The sequence below is a fragment of the Chlamydomonas reinhardtii genome, chromosome 16 (genome assembly GCF_000002595.2).
Source record: "Chlamydomonas reinhardtii strain CC-503 cw92 mt+ chromosome 16, whole genome shotgun sequence".
Taxonomy (NCBI): Eukaryota; Viridiplantae; Chlorophyta; class Chlorophyceae; order Chlamydomonadales; family Chlamydomonadaceae; genus Chlamydomonas; species Chlamydomonas reinhardtii.
This window is the reverse complement of record NC_057019.1, coordinates 7,022,115-7,038,901: the sequence shown is the minus strand read 5'-3', so window position 1 is coordinate 7,038,901 and position 16,787 is coordinate 7,022,115. Positions and strand designations below refer to the sequence as shown.

Genomic DNA, 16,787 nt, shown 5'->3' with positions numbered 1-16,787 from the left:
GAGCTGGGTCGCCGAGCGTGCTAAAAGTTCACAGCACATCGCAACTGTGCATGACTTTGCTCACCGATTATATCAACGGATACAGCTGCTCGCACATATCGTGTAAGCTTTCATCCCAGCCGATCGGAACGAGCCCGCTCTGAAATTCTTGCAAGTGCGCGCTCTGGCAGGCCAGACTGTGTCGCTAATACATCGCACTGTAAGTTATAGCTGCGCGCATTCTCGAGGAAGCCAAGAAAGCGCAGTTACCGGCTTCGTTCATACGCTGCACTCGCTCTCGCGGCCTGGACAGAAGATCACGTATACAGGAAGCTGCGAATAATCGATCATGCTAGTTGGTTCGAGCTAAATCGCGCTGTAGCGCAAACGCACCGGGTGCGTCACACTTTCCATGGCATATGTATATAGCTGGGCTAAAGACATATTATTTATCATCTGTAAGCTACATGCCCATTCGATTACCTTGACCGTCCAGGACTAGGGCTCGACTGACGATGGTCCAGCTCTTGCACATTTCCCTCTTTGAAATTACGTGCCGGCGACGTGAGCATGGAGAAATGGTTCCAAGGTTTGTGCTTTTGTGACGGACGTCGCACGTTTGACAAGTTGCGTCGACATTGTTGCGCGCCCAACATGGTGTTTATCATAATTTCCTCGCAATAGGTGGGCCCTGCTGGACGTGCAGTTTGCCTCCGCTATCAGCGGGGCACTTGCGTTCGCCGGCTGGCTGATTTGGTGCGTCGGGCGTTGAGGGGCCGAACGGTTCCACGGTGATGGCACGGGCACCTGGATGCACGCCTCCTTGAAGAGCCGCCGCTACACGGTCGCCGGCCCTCCGAGGGCCAAAGTAAAACCATTAACTTCAGGGAAGTAGACGACACGAGCCCCAGACCTTGCCTGATGTAGTAACGTGTGCACGGTATGGACATGCGTGCCGCCATTCCAGGGTGGTATCGGCGGAGGTGGCCCGGCGGCGCACACACGACACCGTGTCGGTGTTTGGCGTCGAGCTCCGACACGACCCCTGGCCGCTGTGGGCTCATGTGCCCGCCAGCGTGCTGCTGTTGCCGCTGCTGGCCCTGCTGCTGCGCTCGGCGGGCTGGCGCGCGCGCATACAGCAGCGCGTGTCGGCGGGAGGTGGGTTTCGGCGCGGCGCCCGCCGACAGCAACGTCCCAACATGCAATACGCAGGCGTGCGCCAGGCTGCTTAAGATAGCCATGTCACCTCCCGTGATCATGCCACAGTGCACACGCCTCAAGGCAGGCATGCCTTTGTCAAGCCATCCAACAACAGCTGCAACATGCGGGTGTGATTCTTTGACTGCCTACATGCACATACGACTGCAACCACGCACAGGCGTGCCCTTCCTGCCTGACCAGCCGCCGGGGGCGGGCACCGGCGACCCCAGCCCACGCGCCTACTTCACCACCACTGCCAGCAGCGCGGCGGCGGGCTGGGCCCTTCACGCACTGCTGGTGGCGGCGCTCGTGACCACAGGCGTGTGGGCGGCGGCGCTGGGTGGCGTGCATGCGGCAGCCAAGGTGGTGAGCGGCGGCGGGTGCCGCATTCCCTCAGGGCTGTAGGAGCTCCATCTTGGTCGCGGCCGCATGGCTAACTTCCATTATAAGGACGTCCATTATTCCGGCTGAAGTTCCATTATAAGGACGTCCATTATAAGGACGTCCATTATAAGGACGTCCATTATAAGGACGTCGCATCAGGCATACGGAGGTCCAGTTCGCGACTGACAGGTTTTCGTGCCTTCATTCCGCACGCTTCTGCATTGGCAACGTGCCGCACAGGTCCAGCAACCGTGGCAGGCGTCGTCTCTGGCGAGCGTGCACGCGTGGGCGCAAGCAGAGCAGGGTGGGGCTGCAGCCGCCGCGGAGGGAACGTCAGCAGCGGCGGCGGGCGCTGATGAGGGGGCTGTGGCGGCGGCGGCCGTGGACAAGGGCTCGGGCTGGGGACCCGATTGGCCCGGCGGCGCCTGTCCCCCCTCGTGCGTTGATCTCTCCGTGTTCAAGTAAGCGGAGGCGGATTGGCGGATGGGAGGGTGGCTGGCCTGGCGATGGCGCTGTGGGACGGGCGCATGGCGCGCATCTACGGTCAATAGGAATACGAGGCGTATGGCTTGGGCACGGGGGCGCGCACGGGGCCCTAGCCTCTGGGAGCCCTAACTGACCTCTTGCCCGGACCGCGCCAACCGTGGCCCCAACCCCTGCAGGGCCTACCTCGGCGATGACACGTGCTGCTGCAACGCGGTGCGTACGATCATTGTCCAGGACAGCCCCATCAGCCGTCGCGTTCATGAAGCCTGCTTGTCGTGTTGCCATCCCGTGCATGGTGCATGCTCCTGCGGCCTTACGCCATTCACCCTTTCCTGCCTGGTCCGGCCTCGCCCCCTCCGCCCGCCAGATTGGCGGCGTGTTTGCTGCCGAGCCGCACGCCGCCGCCGCGCTGCAGGCGCTCATCCCCGCGCTGGTGGGCCTGGCCCTGCTGTGGGCGGCCCTGTCGTGGCTGCTGCTGGCCGCCGCCGCGCAGTTCGCACACAGCGAGAGCGAGCTGCTCACAATCACGCCCGCCGCCGCCGCTGCCGCGTCCGCCGCCGGCGAGCCCGGCAACCTGCCGCCGGTGCAAGTTGTGGCAAACTGGTTGGAGCGGCACGTGTTTAGAAAAGCAGCGGCGACAGGGCGTGGTGGCCGGCGTGGCGGCGGCGCGTCAACTGACCCGTTGTTGGGCAACGCTTGAAAGGTTTGCTGAGAGCTGCATGGTTGCAGTGACCGTTACTTGATAATTGCAGATTTAGCATGGATTGGTTGCATTGGTGTTGCTGCATGCGGTTTGCAACCTCGCGTGAGCTAGACGGCGGGTGGCGGGGTAGGGAGCCGGGATGGGTCAAGTGCACACTTCCCGCCATGAAATTATACAACATCATGAATCTTCATAGTAACAATTTGTAACGAAGACAACTCAGAGAGGCAGCTGCACCCCTGGCTGCACCAACTGCAAACACGCACTCCAAAACAGAAGTGAGCTGAGACAGAAGCAGAAGGTGCGTACAGAAAGCAACGCAACCTCGTAACAAAGGTTGTGGGCGAATAGCACGACTGTTGCAAATTCGTGTGGCCCCGACGCGCCAAACGCTTAAGGATCGCTGAGCAGCATTTCACGGGTTGCTTGCTCTTCGTCAACCGTTCACAACAGCCAAATAATTGGCTGCATGGACCGTGCGGCGGCACTGGTCGCTGTGCGACTGGTCGGGCGGGGATGTCACCGGCTCTTTTCAATCCTTACGTAGCTCCCAATCGCATTGCTCCAGGACCACGCTGTAGGATGTTACAACGGGGTGCCGCTGGCCGCGGCACGGCGAGGGGCGTGGCAGCGACAACGCACGCTGCCCGACCCTACGTGCCGCGGTGGTCGCGCGCCGCTGCCGCCCGCGTCGTCCGCGCGGCGGCGCCCTCGCCTCCCCCTGCACAGGACACTGCCCGGGGCACGGAGGCCGCAGGTGAGGCCGTCTTTCAGAGCAGCAGTAAAAAGAAAAGACGGAATGCTGTGAAGCCACCGCTGTCGAGCAGTGAGGGTGAGGACCCAGGGGTGGTTGGCCGGCCGGCTGGCGGCAACAGCCATGTGCCGGCAGAACGGAATTCATGGAATCATGAAAGTTCGCGTCGGGATGCTGTCACCGCCCCTGCACAGGCCCTGGCCCCTCGTCAAGCTCGGCTGGCGGTGGCGGCGGCGGCGGCGCTGGGGGCCCGCTGCTGTCGCTGTCCGCATTGTTTGGCCGTGGCGGTGGCCAGCAGCAGCAGGGCCCCACGCCCGAGGTGAGGTGGCGACGGCCCGAGGGCCGGGGGGCCAGGAGATGGAGAGGGGCAGTGCTGAACTGGCAAGCAGATATGTAGGCTTAGTGTATATGATTACGTCTCGACTCCCGCGCATGGAACCTAGCTGATGCGCCGCACCGCGCCTCGGCCGCCCGCCGCCCCAGGTCCGGGTGCCCCTGAACAATGTGGGCAAGGTGCCCATCTTCCAGCTGCTCTACGAACTGTACTCCAGGTGGGGGCGTGAGGGCGGGTGGGTGTGCAGTTGCAGGAGTGGGCGTGAGGGCTGGAGTGCGCGGAGGCTGGGGAGGGTTGGGCTGGGTGAGGATGCGTTGCCGAGTACGGTATCATACTGACGGGCCTTAACGACTCAGATCCAGCCACGGCCCCTGACAGCGTGTTGCGCCCACCGTTTCATCCCGCCCTGCCCCGCCCTGTCCCGCCCTGTCCCGCCCTGTCCCGCCTTGTCCCACCCTGTCTCGCCCCGCCCTGTCACTGCCTCCCACCACCACACACACACACACACACACACACACACACACACACACACACGCTCCCACGCACCCGCGCAGCCACGGGGGGGTGTTCCGCATGCGTCTGGGCCCCAAGTCCTTCCTGGTGCTCAGCGACCCGGGCGCGGTGCGGCAGGTGCTGGTGGGCGCGGTGGACAAGTACAGGTGGGCGGGGGCGGGAGGGCGGGAGGGCGGGTGTGCCTGTGTGTGGTGTGTCAGGGTGCGTGGGTGGTGAGTGGGTGGGTGGGTGGCGCCGCGGCGTGGGTGGGACACAGGGGTACGTTGCACGGGGCCACAGGGCTTCGGCATCAGGGAGGTTGGCGCAATGTGCCTTTGCTGATGCGGACCCACTGCGGCATCACCCGCCCCCTCCCTCCGCTGCCTGGCCCTCCTCCCGACACAGCAAGGGCATCCTAGCTGAGATCCTGGAGTTTGTCATGGGCAATGTGAGTGAATCTCCCGTGTGGCTGTGTCCATGCGCTTCTCGCCTCCCTTGATCTGCATGACGACTGAGGTTCTGTAGGCTCGTAACCGGCAACAATGGCGGGATGTTGTGCTGCGGGGTCCGACTGGCGGGCTCCGTCACCGTCCTTAACACACAAACACACACGCACCTCGTTTTGGCGGGCTTCGTTTTGTTGTTTTTTTTTGACACCCACACCTCACCTCGCCAACACACATGTTGTTCAGGGCCTGCTGGCGGCGGACGGGGAGCACTGGATCGCGCGGCGGCGAGTGGTGGCGCCAGCCCTGCAGCGCAAGTGGGTGTGCGGGGGCCAGGGGGGCTAGGGGGCCAGGGGCCATGAAGCTGGACAGGGGCCGCCTGCACTTGGCTGGGGGTCGTGTGGGATCAACCAGTACCGTATATGTGCCAGGGGGCCAGGCGTCGGGCGCCGGGCCAGGGGCAAGGGGGCCGGTGGACCACACCAACAGCTGTATCCATTGCTAGGGCAGACCCTGACCACTGCCTCCTCCCCCTCCCTCCCTCCCCCTCGTGGCGTCCACAGGTTCGTGTCCTCGCAGGTGGCGCTGTTCGGCGCCGCCACCGCACACGGCCTGCCGCAGCTGGAGGCGGCGGCGGCGGCGGCGGCGGCGGCAGCGGGCGACAGCCGCGGCGGCGGCGCCGCCAGTGTCGACATGGAGAGCTTCTTCAGCCGGCTGTCTCTGGACATCATCGGCAAGTCCGTGTTTGATTACGACTTTGACAGCCTGAGACATGACGACCCAGTCATACAGGTGGGCTGGGGGAGCGCCTCACAGAATGTGGTGGTGGGCGGGTTGGGGCAGGTGTGTGTCGCGGGTGCCCTGGCATGGGCTGCCGTGCGTCCGCCGCTTATGGGCACAGCCTGCTGCACCCGTAGGAACGGCTGCGTCCCGCCGGCACGCCGCGCTGCTTTCTGGCGCCCCGCTACAGCTGTAGTCGCCTTTGCCGATGTGCACACTCGCGAGTTCCTCCAACCCGCCCCACAACCGTCCCACAACCGCCCCACCACCGCCCCGCCAGGCCGTGTACTCTGTACTGCGGGAGTCCACAGTGCGCTCCACTGCGCCCTTCCCCTGTGAGTGACCCGGCCGTGTGTGTGAAGGCACATGGGGAGAAACACGCAGGACTGTGCAGTGGCCATGTGTGCTTGTGTGTGCGCTGATGTGTGTGTGCCAGAGGATCAGAGGGGGCCCAACCGACTGGCAGGTGACAGGAAGGTGACATGCCTCGCTCCGCCCCTGTTGCTGTCGTACAGCGCGCTGCCTCGCCCACGCCCTCGCACCACCACCACCAACCCCAACCCACTACCCGCAGACTGGAAGCTGCCCGGCATCTCGCTGCTGGTGCCGCGCCTGCGTGAGAGCGACGCGGCGCTGGCCATTGTGAACGACACGCTGGACAGACTCATTGCGCGCTGCAAGAGCATGGTGGGGCGCTGCTGCGGTGGCGGGGGTGGGGGTGGGGGTGGCGTTGGAGCTGTGCGCGCGGTGGTGGCGGTGTGTGTGTGTGTGTGTGTTTGTGTGCACGCGGGCTCTCACACGCCGGACCATCGCGGCTGTGGTCCAGACGCGCGGCTCTATGTTTTGGTTCTTGCGACCAAGCTCGTCATGTCGCAATTTCGCCTCGCTTGCGTGTCTGACCTGCGCGCCTTGCCCTATGGCCCCCGCTGCCGCAGCTTGAGGCAGAGGGCTCCATTCCCATGCCCGCCTCCCCCTCTTCCCCATCCTCCTCCACCGCCACCTCCTCCTCCGCCCCCTCCTCCCCCTCCGCCCCCCTGGAGGAGTCGTCTGCCCCCACGGTGCTGCACTTCCTGTTGGGCAGCGGCGAGGCGCTCAACAGCCGGCAGCTGCGTGACGACCTCATGACACTGCTCATCGCGGGGCACGAGACCACCGCGGCGGTGAGGGCTGAGGCGTTGAGGGGGAGGGGAGGAGGAGGGGACGTGGCAGCGGCGTGCGTGGCCGAGATGTGGGGTGCTTGATGAGTTACACCCGCTGTACACCGAGGCCCGGAAGGGTGGGGTTGGGGCTGTGGGGATGACGGCACGGGATGACGGGGGCCATGAGCCAGGGTCAATCAGCAGCCCAGGGCCCCCTCCCCCCCGCCCTCCCTGCCCCACTGCCTCCTGTACCCCCTGGCACCATCTTTGCAACTCCCCTGGTGATTTACTCACTCTGTGTTTCATGGACGCCTTCACCCCACTCCTCACAGGCGCTGACGTGGGCTCTTCACCTGCTCGTGGCGCACCCGGAGGTCATGAAGCGCGTGCGGGACGAGGTGAGCATGCTGCGTGCTGTGTGCTGTGTGCCATTGTGTGCTGACTGTGGTGGCGTGTGGAGACTGCCTGCCGGCCTGCCGTCAGGGGGCGGGGACCGTTGCGCCGAAGGCTGTGGCTTGGCCAGCACAGCAACGCCTGCAACGCACACATGCGCGTGAGCGTGTGTTTGTTCCTATCAACACACACACATATACGTTTCGTTTACGTTTCGTGTCTTAACAAACACATGCACATAACTACACATACTCGCTCTGGTGGGCCCGCAGGTGGACTGGGTGCTGGGCGACAGGCTGCCTGGGTCCGACGACCTGCCGCTGCTGCGCTACACGACGCGGGTGGTGAACGAGGCGTTGCGGCTGTACCCGCAGCCGCCCGTGCTCATCCGCCGGGCCATGCAGGTGAGACAGGAGGGAGGGGAGGGGGATGTGAAGGCTGAGCACATATGTACACACAGACACATTTTCCTTGTGCTCTTTAACACAGACACATTGTGCCCTGCACAACACACACATTCATGCGCTATTCAGGTGCGTGCATGCCGTATCCATTGTGCCTAAACACACACGCACACACACACACACACATACGCACACACACACACACACTCACACACGCAGGACGACGTGCTGCCTGGCGGCCACGTGGTGGCGGCCGGCACCGACCTCTTCATCAGCGTGTGGAACCTGCACCACAGCCCGCAGCTGTGGGAGCGCCCCGAGGCATTCGACCCGGACAGGTGCGGCACTGCCTGGGGGCGGCGGAGCGGGTTACACGGCGTCACTGACGGTAATTGCGTAGATCGTGGGCTCTATGTCAACGCAGCCCAAACCTGGCCTCGTCCTACACCTTCTTAGCTGCCTCAACGCTTGCCTTCCTCTCGGTGGGGTTACTACACCCCCGCCCTCGCACAGGTTCGGGCCGCTGGACTCCCCGCCGCCGACCGAGTTCAGCACCGACTTCCGCTTCCTGCCCTTCGGCGGCGGCCGCCGCAAGTGTGTGGGTGACATGTTCGCCATCGCCGAGTGTGTGGTGGCGCTGGCGGTGGTGCTGCGCCGATACGACTTCGCGCCCGACACCTCATTCGGCCCCGTGGGCTTCAAATCGGGTGCGTGGGGGCCGCGGGCAAGAAGGAAAGCCGCCGGCGTGGAAGAGTGCTGGAGTGGGCTGCTTGCTGTGCTGCCTGTGTGGGGGAAGGCCAACCAACTGACACGCGTGCCAAACTCCGCCACGTGTGTGCACGAGACAGGCGCCACCATCAACACTTCCAACGGCCTGCACATGCTCATCTCCCGCCGCGACCTCACTGGAGTGCCGCCGCCCGCGCCGCGAGCCCCGGCGGCAGCAGCCGGCGCCGCCGCTGGCAGCTGCCCGCATGCCGCGGCGGCGGCTGCAACTGCGGCGGCGGCGGCGGCGGTTGGCTGCCCTCACGCCGCGGCTGCGGCGACCTCTGGTGCTCCCGCTGGAGTAACACCGCAGTAACACTGCACAAGCAGGAGGTGTCACCAGTCTCAGGAACTATTCTTGTCACGTGTATAGTATACGACAAAGTATTGGGGGAGTTTGATGTTACGAAGAAGCTAGAAACTGAACACGGTTAGAAGAGTGAACGCCGGCCCCTGTCAGGCCGCGAACCTTTGCACGCACGCATTAGCTGGAGCCCTGGATTGGAATCCACTTGTGCATAAGTCATGCACACCATGAGGTGGGCAACTCTGATATTGACGGGCTGTGATAGATATCGTATGAAGGACGTCGAGGGTCCCGTGTTGCCCATCAGAAGTCCAGAACGCATTGCTGGTTGCTGGTGAGTGACTTGGGTGAGCGGTGAGAGTTTAAGATGGTCTTGCGCTTCGGCAATATCGGTGGGCGGTTGCGCGATGTGTGTAAGTGTGTTGGGCAGGAGCGCGTCAGGCCGCGGAGGATCGTGAGGTTGTGGCGGGATGGGGACACGGAGCCAAGGACATTCCATTTGCCTTAGTGAGGGGCTCAGAGCGCCGTCCTCTGGAGGGCGCCGTCCTCCTTGTGGACGGGTCACAGTTGTGTCAGTTGGAAGTATGTTCCGTACCGTACTCCGCGAACCGGCGGGACCGCAACTCGATCATAATTTACATGCGCTACACGTTTCGTTCCGCCCAGCCCCAAGCCAGCCACCTTACAGACTTAGCCGCTTGCCCCTCTGCAGCCCTCATGGATGGACGCCAACATAAAACCCAGCACTAACTTTGCCGTCGCCTGGCCATCACCTCGCCTTGAGAAATGCCTCAACCCACCACACTTCACCAACGCGCCTTTTACCGGGCAGCCGCAGGCGCCAGCCCCTCCACCCCTGTCACCTCGAACCTGAACCCCGCCCGCCGCAGCCGCTCCAGTAACGCCAGCCCGCACGCCGCCGCGGGCGTCAGCACGCCGCCGGACAGGACCCGGGGGTCCGCCGCCAGCTGCTGTGAGTCCAGCGCCAGCGCCAGCCCCGTCTCCAGCAGCATGCGGCTGGTGGACCAATAGCCGGGGTCGCGCCGGTCCTGTGTGTTTGTGTGTGTGTGTGTGTGTGTGTGTGTGTGTTTGTGTGCGTGTGTGAGTGTGTTAAAAAGAAAACGAAAACCCGCCCATATGTTATATATGTGTGTGTGTGTGTGTTGAGCGAGTGGATGGCATGTGTAAACTGGTTTTGGGCGCCGTGAGGACGTGAGGCAAGGGCCAGGGGAGGCGCGGACAGCGTGCATCCGTCCGTGAGCCGCGGCGCAATGGCGGCCAGCAGCAGTGCTTCACAATCCTGAGCCCAACGCCCCCGACTCACCCCGCACACACCGCGAACCACCCTGGGTGTCGCCTCCTCCGTCACCGCCACGAGCTCGTGCTTCCAGAACCCCATCTCCCGCACCAGCCGCGGAGGGCCGCTGCCGGGGGGCAGAAGGCTGCACGCAGCGATGGAGCAACGCAAACGTGTCGGGCGGGCTTGGTAAGGCAACGCATGGCGCAGCGGCTGTTTGGACTGCCTTCTCGCATGCCAGGTAAGGCAAGACATGAAGGCATCCAAGCAACGTAAGCAAATCAACACCAAGCTACTCAGCCCATCAGAGCAGCAGCTCGCATGCTTGCCCTCACCTCTTCAGGGCCTGCCGCGTCTCCGGTCGCTCCACGGCCGCCGCCCCCAACTGGCTTGCTGCGCTAATCAGACTCGCGCCAACCAGACCACCAATCGCAAGCATCTCCACATACTTGAAGTCTCGCCCATACGCGCCGCCACCGCCGCCACCCGCACCCGCGCCCGCGCCCCCGCCAACCGCCGCCGCCGCCGGCCGCGTGCCGGCGGACTGGCTGCTCGCGCCGGCATACCTGCCTGTGGCGCCGCCCACTGCCACTGAACCTGCTACAGCCATGACAGATTCCGACTGCTGCTGCTGCTGCTGCTGCTGCAGCTGTTGCTGCTGCTGTGCGAGCAAGGCGTTGCTGGCGTGTACGACGCGGCTGTTGATGCCCTCCATGAGCCAGGGCGCGGCCCAGGTGCGGGCGGCGGGCAGGTAGCGCGCCTGCAGCCCCGGCGGCCGGTCGGAGCCGCGGGACCTGTGCGTGCGTGCGTGTTTTTTTACACGAGGCAGTGAGCAGGCTCACTGCCGGCGTTGCGCTTATGTCCCTACCTTTAAGACCCGGGCGCCCCTAGCTCCCATGGCAAAGCCTTCCTGGGCCAGTTTCATGCAACAAGGCACCGCTGTATGTTGCCTCCTCTGCTCCCCCTCATTCCCTTCCTCCTCACGCTCCAACCCACCCACCCTCCCACTCACCCGCCCAGCGCCACAGCCAGGTAGTAGGGATCAGCCTGCAGCGCCGCCCACTCGCCACCACCACCTGCTGACCCTTCACCACCTGGCCCTGCACCACCGCTACCACTGCTGCTACGGCTGGCCCCGGCTCCTGGGCCCGCTGCCGCCGCCGGCCCCCACAGCTGCGCCTCCTGGTCGGGCATGTCCGCAAGGCTGGTGATGCTGCCGCCGCTGAAGCCGCCCAGCCCCTCGGTCACCAGCGTGTACATCGTGTCGATACCGCTGCGAGCCAGGCAGCAGGTAGGCGGGGGCTAGGCGGGGGCTTAATGCAGATGACGATGGACACGCATTCCACCACCCGGCATACGCCGCTGTCGAGCTGCCGCATCCACGCCACCCCAGCCACGCCCCTAGTCACAACGCGCTCCGCAACCCCGCGTCCGCTCAGCAACATCCCCACGCGCCCGCCCGCCCGCCTAACCGCCCGCAGAAGCCCACCCGCCCGCACGCGCACCAGCCCAGCTGGCGGCTGCACCAGTCCGCCATCATGAGCGCCCCAAGGTCGCTGGGCACGGAGTCGTAGCCGCAGCAGTGCACCAGCTTCACGCCGGCGGCGGCCGCGGCGGGGCCCTGCCGGCGGGCGTTGCGCGCCACCCAGGTCAGCTCGCCTGCGTGCGTCGCCCAGCAGGGAGCACAAGCGTTGATGTTGGTTCGGGCCGTTGAGGCGAAGGCAGAGGCCCGGGATGGGTGTGCGGGGATAGGCCAGTAACCCTAGTCGCGGCCGCCGGGCGCCGGTCCTCGCTGTGACAACCCACCGGTGATGTCGGCATAGTGGGTTCGCTCCTGCAGGGCGGCCTCAAGCACGGCGTCGCCGTACCGGGCGAAGGGGCCGGCGGTGGATAGGAGCACTTGGCTGGAGCCACACACGGCTGCCAGGCCGCGTGCGTCCGCCGCGGTCAGGATGGGCACGTCCTGTGCGTGTGACGATGCGTGTGTTTGTCGAGGCGATAATTGGTGCAAGGGGGGAGGGCTTGCAAGGACGAGGGAGTTGAGGGAGGGACACCAGAAGGGCCTCGAGCTGTAGCCGCTGGCGTGGCGCAACATCCCCAACACGTCGCCCGGTTCGGAACGGTGAGGCCAGACGCTCGTGAGCGCGTCATTCTCACCTTACATGCAGGATTGATACGGGCCAGTTCGCGCCGGACGTCTTGCAGTTTTGAAGCATCGCGACCGGCGAGCGCAAAGCGCACTTTGCCAGTGTAGTTTCTGGCGAGGTGTTCACATACTAGTCGCCCAGTAAAGCCCGTCGCACCCCACACTGTGACTTGGAATTCTCTGGCGCTCGGCGCAGCCCCAACCCGAGACATCGTTTCAAGTTTGCAAACACAGGGAGCGTAGCGGTAGTGTCACAACAAGTATTTTATCCATATAAGTTTGCATATGCTCAAGTAATGACTTAGGACCTTGGGCAACGCTCCCAACATCCGCGCCAGGCGCGCCACACATTCACAGGCCCCCCTCACTGCTACACCCATCATACAGCACCATCTCCCAACAGCTGATCGCTAACATACGCCTACCAATCCATAGGGTTACGGCATGAACACGTACTTCCCCCATCGGCCATGGCTGCATGGCTGCAATCAGCGTAGGTATCTATCCACCACATTGGATCCGAACCAGTCCAGGCTGAACTGCATGTGCTGGCCGGGCGCCTCCTCGAACACCAGCCGCCCGGCCTGGTCCAGTCGCTTGAGGCCGATCCAGTCCTCCGTGTAGAGGGGCTGTGCGGGAGTGGGCGGGGCAAAAGGGAGGTGGGGCTGTTTGTAACATCGCATGAGATGTAGTGCTAAGGATAAGCGGCTAAGGATAAGCGGCAATGTAGAAGAGAAGATGCATGGGGTTGGGTGCAGGTGTGGCAGAGAAGCATGGCGGAGGCAGAAGGGAGGTGGGAAGCTGCATAGTCGGCCGAGGAGGTGTACGGCAGGAATGGAGCAGGGGCCCGACAATGACGCGGCGCGCAAGGCCCCGGACTCGGACCACCCACCCACATATCTGGCCGGCTCCGTGCCCTCGCCACACTGATGTCCCCTCCAAGCCTATCCACCTATCCATCACTGCACACGCAGGCACGGGCCCCCACCTGCTCCTGCAGCGGCACCAGTCGCTCGCCGTCAAAGAACGAAAACCAGGCGCTGTCCCGCGGCACCACTGTGGGGAGAGGGAGGAGGAGGAGGAGGCAGGCGTGGGGCGCGTTAGGCCGGCAGGTGCACAGGAGCACCAGACATACTTTGAGCTTTACAAGTCACCACCACATCGTAGCCGCTGCGCCATGCACACGGCATCCTTAACCCAAGCGCTACCTTTACGCCTTTATCCCTCAGCCTGCCGGCACCCTAGACACGTCCCTGCTTTCGCTCCTCGCTCCGCACCCTCGCCCGCACCCTCGCGCCCCGCCCCCGCTCCCCGCAGCTCACCCGTGATGTCCTCTGAGAAGCGGAACAGCACCAGGCGGGCCAGCGAGGCCAGGTTGTCGGCGTACACGGGGTTGCGGGCGCCGGGGCCGCGCTCGTTGTTGATGTCGGGCAGGAAGGGGTTGGCGGACAGGTACTGCGGCAGCCGCAGCGGGTCCTTGAAGTACTGGGCCTGGGGGCGGGGAGGAAGGGGGGGGGGAGGTTGAGTGGCGGGTTGGCATGGACCTGACGTGCCTCCTAGCCATCGAGCGCCCCTGCTGTGGTAGCGCCTCCTCCTGTCAACTCTCCTTGGCCAACACACCCGCGCCAGCCCGCCGGCCCCACCACCTGCACCACCGCCCCTCAAGGCCCGCCCCGCCCTCCACTCCTCGAGGCCCCACCACCTGCACCACCGCCCCTCAAGGCCCGCCCCGCCCTCCACTCCTCGAGGCCCCACCACCTGCACCACCGCCCCTCAAGGCCCGCCCCGCCCCCCCACTCCTCGAGGCCCCATCACCTGCACCACCGCCCCTCAAGGCCCGCCCCGCCCCCCCACTCCTCGAGGCCCCACCACCTGCACCACCGCCCCTCAAGGCCCGCCCCGCCCCCCCACTCCTCGAGGCCCCATCACCTGCACCACCGCCCCTCAAGGCCCGCCCCGCCCTCCACTCCTCGAGGCCCCACCACCTGCACCACCGCCCCTCAAGGCCCGCCCCGCCCCCCCACTCCTCGAGGCCCCATCACCTGCACCACCGCCCCTCAAGGCCCGCCCCGCCCCCCCACTCCTCGAGCCCCACCACCTGCACCACCGCCCCTCAAGGCCCGCCCCGCCCCCCCACTCCTCCGGGCCCCACCACCTGCACCACCGCCCCTCAAGGCCCGCCCCGCCCCCCCACTCCTCCGGGCCCCACCACCTGCACCACCGCCCCTCAAGGCCCGCCCTGCCCTCCACTCCTCGAGGCCCCATCACCTGCACCACCGCCCCTCAAGGCCCGCCCCGCCCTCCACTCCTCGAGGCCCCATCACCTGCACCACCGCCCCTCAAGGCCCGCCCCGCCCTCCACTCCTCGAGGCCCCATCACCTGCACCACCGCCCCTCAAGGCCCGCCCCGCCCTCCACTCCTCGAGGCCCCATCACCTGCACCACCGCCCCTCAAGGCCCGCCCTGCCCTCCACTCCTCGAGGCCCCATCACCTGCACCACCGCCCCTCAAGGCCCGCCCCGCCCTCCACTCCTCGAGGCCCCATCACCTGCACCACCGCCCCTCAAGGCCCGCCCCGCCCTCCACTCCTCGAGGCCCCATCACCTGCACCACCGCCCCTCAAGGCCCGCCCCGCCCTCCACTCCTCGAGGCCCCATCACCTGCACCACCGCCCCTCAAGGCCCGCCCCGCCCTCCACTCCTCGAGGCCCCATCACCTGCACCACGTGGTCGCGCACGTACGGCAGGTAGGCCCCCGCCCCCAGCAGCTTCTGCATCAGGTGGCACGTGCCGTGGCTGTTATTGAGCGGCAGCGACCTGCGGGCCGGGACAGAGGGGCGAGAGCGGCGAGGGCGGCGAGAGCGGTCGGCCGAGCGCGTTGTTGCCGTTTGACGAGGGGGACGGGCGCGAGAGCGAGAGGCGCGAGAGGGGGAGGGCGCGAGAGCGAGGAGCATGGGTACACCGTGGCGCTGGAACGCTTGGGGCGGCAGAGAGCGCATGCCTCTATGGAATCCCTCGTGTCCTACACCCACGAGGCGCACTGCCCCGCCCCCTCTGTCTCCTCTCCTGCACCCGCCCGTCCCGCCCGCCCCAGCCCCGCCCCGCCAGACCCCCCGCGCACATGCACCCGGGCGCGTTCATGACTCCCTGGTGCTGCGCGCCCAGCGTGATCAGCGTGTGCATGCGCGGGCCGGTGTGCTGGCAGCGCTCAGCAACAGCCTGTGCGGCGGCACACAAAGAGCGGCAGCGGCAGCGGGGCAAGCGCATTCAACACACGCGAACCACTGCCACAAGCCTCACAATAAATCCCTGACAGTCAAGCTCGCTGCAGCCATGCATCTCGCAAAGTGGCTATCACCGACCACCCGCACTAGTGGCGTGCCACAGACTCGTGTACTGTTTAAGCCCCCCCCAAAGGCGACCTCAGGCCCACTCACCCGCATACCCGCCCGGGCACCAGTTCGCCCTCCGCCTCTCCTACATGCCCCTGGCCTCTCCTTCTCCCCCTCCCTCCCCCTCCCTCCCCCTCCCTCCCCCCCTCCCTCGTGAGCCTTGTGTCTCCGTGTCTCTTTTGTCTTGACCAGGACTGGGGCCTTATCCCCTGCTGTGTCAGGCGTGCCTAGGGGTGAGCGTGTGGAACGCGCTCACCCAACACTAGGGCTTGTCAGCCCTAGTCATCAGTGGCTTCGCCACTACCAAGTGTAATTATCCCTCTCCCTCTCCCTCTCCCTCTCCCTCTCCCTCTCCCTCTCCCTCTCCCTCTCCCTCTCCCTCTCCCTCTCCCTCTCCCTCTCCCTCTCCCTCTCCCCCTCCGACCCACCCTGAGGAACTGGCCTCCCTGTGACAAGCCCACTGCGTTGTAGCCGCCCGACAACTGCGTAAGGTTGCGCAGCTGAGCACACGCTGACGCAACCTGCGTGCGGGCACAGCTTATGTCTTTCAGCGCCTTCAGCGTGTGCAGTGTGTTAAGCATGTGTAGGTGGTGTCAGGAGGATGTGTGAGGGTGGAAGCTGCGCATGTGGCTTGGCTAGCTGGGGGAACGAGCCAGAGAAACCAACCGCCGTGCCCCAACACCCGTGCCTGGCCGTATGCACCGTGCCTGGTCATTTACGTCGCCCCAGTAGCTGCTCAGCACGTCCGTGAACTCGCTGCTGCCAGTTGCGATGCTGTATACAAACACTCCTGCGTGGAAGGCAGTTGGGCGGCGAAGGGGCGGCGCGTCAGCCGCAGCCCGGGAGCTGCGGGAGTCCCAAAGCTGCCGGTGGAGGCTGCACGGGGCTGAGCCGAAGCCTCCTAGTCCGGTGAGGGTGTTGGTTATCCTGGGTCATGTAAGGCTCTTTCATAAAGTTGCCACCTGTGTCAGCAACGACGTGAACTCACCAAGGCGCGATTGAAGGTATTTTGCGACTGCCCCGATACCGTAAGGGGAGCAGCAAGAATCACCTGCAGTTATATGCAAAGTCGTGCTGAGCGAGTCCGGAGCGAAGGGCCGCAACTGAAAGCTTCCAGCAGAAATGCCCACTTACCCATTCCATGCCAGAAGACGACCGGCAGCGACGTCACGTTGGCTCCCAGAGCTGTCAGTTGCTCGGGGACCTCATCGATGTTGCTGATGCGCTGCACGGCCCCGCCGGGGCGCACAGCGCGTCCTGAAGGAGCCCCAGCAAGTCCTAAAAGCAGAAGAAGGCTCACGACAGGCAGTGCCATGTTCACGTCTACAGCGGAAGCAAGTCGGATGCTTTGTATAACACAGTGTCTGCGCCAATGCGAGTACGTTTG

General features: G+C 65.1%; 4 protein-coding genes across 4 annotated transcripts; 2 read left to right on the top strand and 2 right to left on the bottom strand.

Moving 5' to 3' along the window:
* The first annotated feature begins 76 nt into the window (after positions 1-76).
* Positions 77-2,973, top strand: CHLRE_16g678549v5 (uncharacterized protein). Its single transcript, XM_043071360.1, has 7 exons — positions 77-568; positions 664-735; positions 947-1,137; positions 1,358-1,545; positions 1,804-2,024; positions 2,226-2,262; positions 2,417-2,973. Exons 1-7 carry the CDS (start codon positions 558-560, stop codon positions 2,747-2,749), a joined length of 1,053 nt encoding a protein of 350 aa, XP_042916227.1. The 5' UTR covers positions 77-557; the 3' UTR covers positions 2,750-2,973.
* Positions 2,974-3,036: 63 nt separating this feature from the next.
* On the top strand, positions 3,037-9,202 carry CHLRE_16g678437v5 (uncharacterized protein). Its single transcript, XM_043071358.1, has 16 exons — positions 3,037-3,053; positions 3,321-3,509; positions 3,701-3,825; positions 3,990-4,057; positions 4,395-4,499; positions 4,738-4,780; positions 5,025-5,095; positions 5,342-5,570; positions 5,839-5,893; positions 6,133-6,245; positions 6,494-6,718; positions 7,030-7,095; positions 7,363-7,494; positions 7,714-7,832; positions 8,008-8,201; positions 8,343-9,202. Exons 2-16 carry the CDS (start codon positions 3,335-3,337, stop codon positions 8,573-8,575), a joined length of 1,953 nt encoding a protein of 650 aa, XP_042916226.1. The 5' UTR covers positions 3,037-3,053; positions 3,321-3,334; the 3' UTR covers positions 8,576-9,202.
* A 2-nt stretch (positions 9,203-9,204) lies between these two features.
* CHLRE_16g678325v5 (uncharacterized protein) lies at positions 9,205-11,966 on the bottom strand. Its single transcript, XM_043071355.1, has 7 exons — positions 11,896-11,966; positions 11,670-11,826; positions 11,369-11,522; positions 10,876-11,136; positions 10,199-10,657; positions 9,891-10,008; positions 9,205-9,615 (listed from the first exon to the last, which is right to left on the bottom strand). Exons 1-7 carry the CDS (start codon positions 11,956-11,958, stop codon positions 9,388-9,390), a joined length of 1,440 nt encoding a protein of 479 aa, XP_042916225.1. The 5' UTR covers positions 11,959-11,966; the 3' UTR covers positions 9,205-9,387.
* A 46-nt stretch (positions 11,967-12,012) lies between these two features.
* CHLRE_16g678213v5 (uncharacterized protein) lies at positions 12,013-16,776 on the bottom strand. The gene is made up of 9 exons (XM_043071353.1): positions 16,535-16,776; positions 16,389-16,451; positions 16,108-16,190; positions 15,829-15,921; positions 15,130-15,227; positions 14,726-14,825; positions 13,332-13,500; positions 12,998-13,065; positions 12,013-12,638 (listed from the first exon to the last, which is right to left on the bottom strand). The coding sequence occupies exons 1-9, from the start codon at positions 16,713-16,715 to the stop codon at positions 12,498-12,500; spliced, it is 996 nt and encodes a 331-aa protein (XP_042916224.1). The 5' UTR covers positions 16,716-16,776; the 3' UTR covers positions 12,013-12,497.
* Between the last annotated feature and the right edge of the window lie 11 nt (positions 16,777-16,787).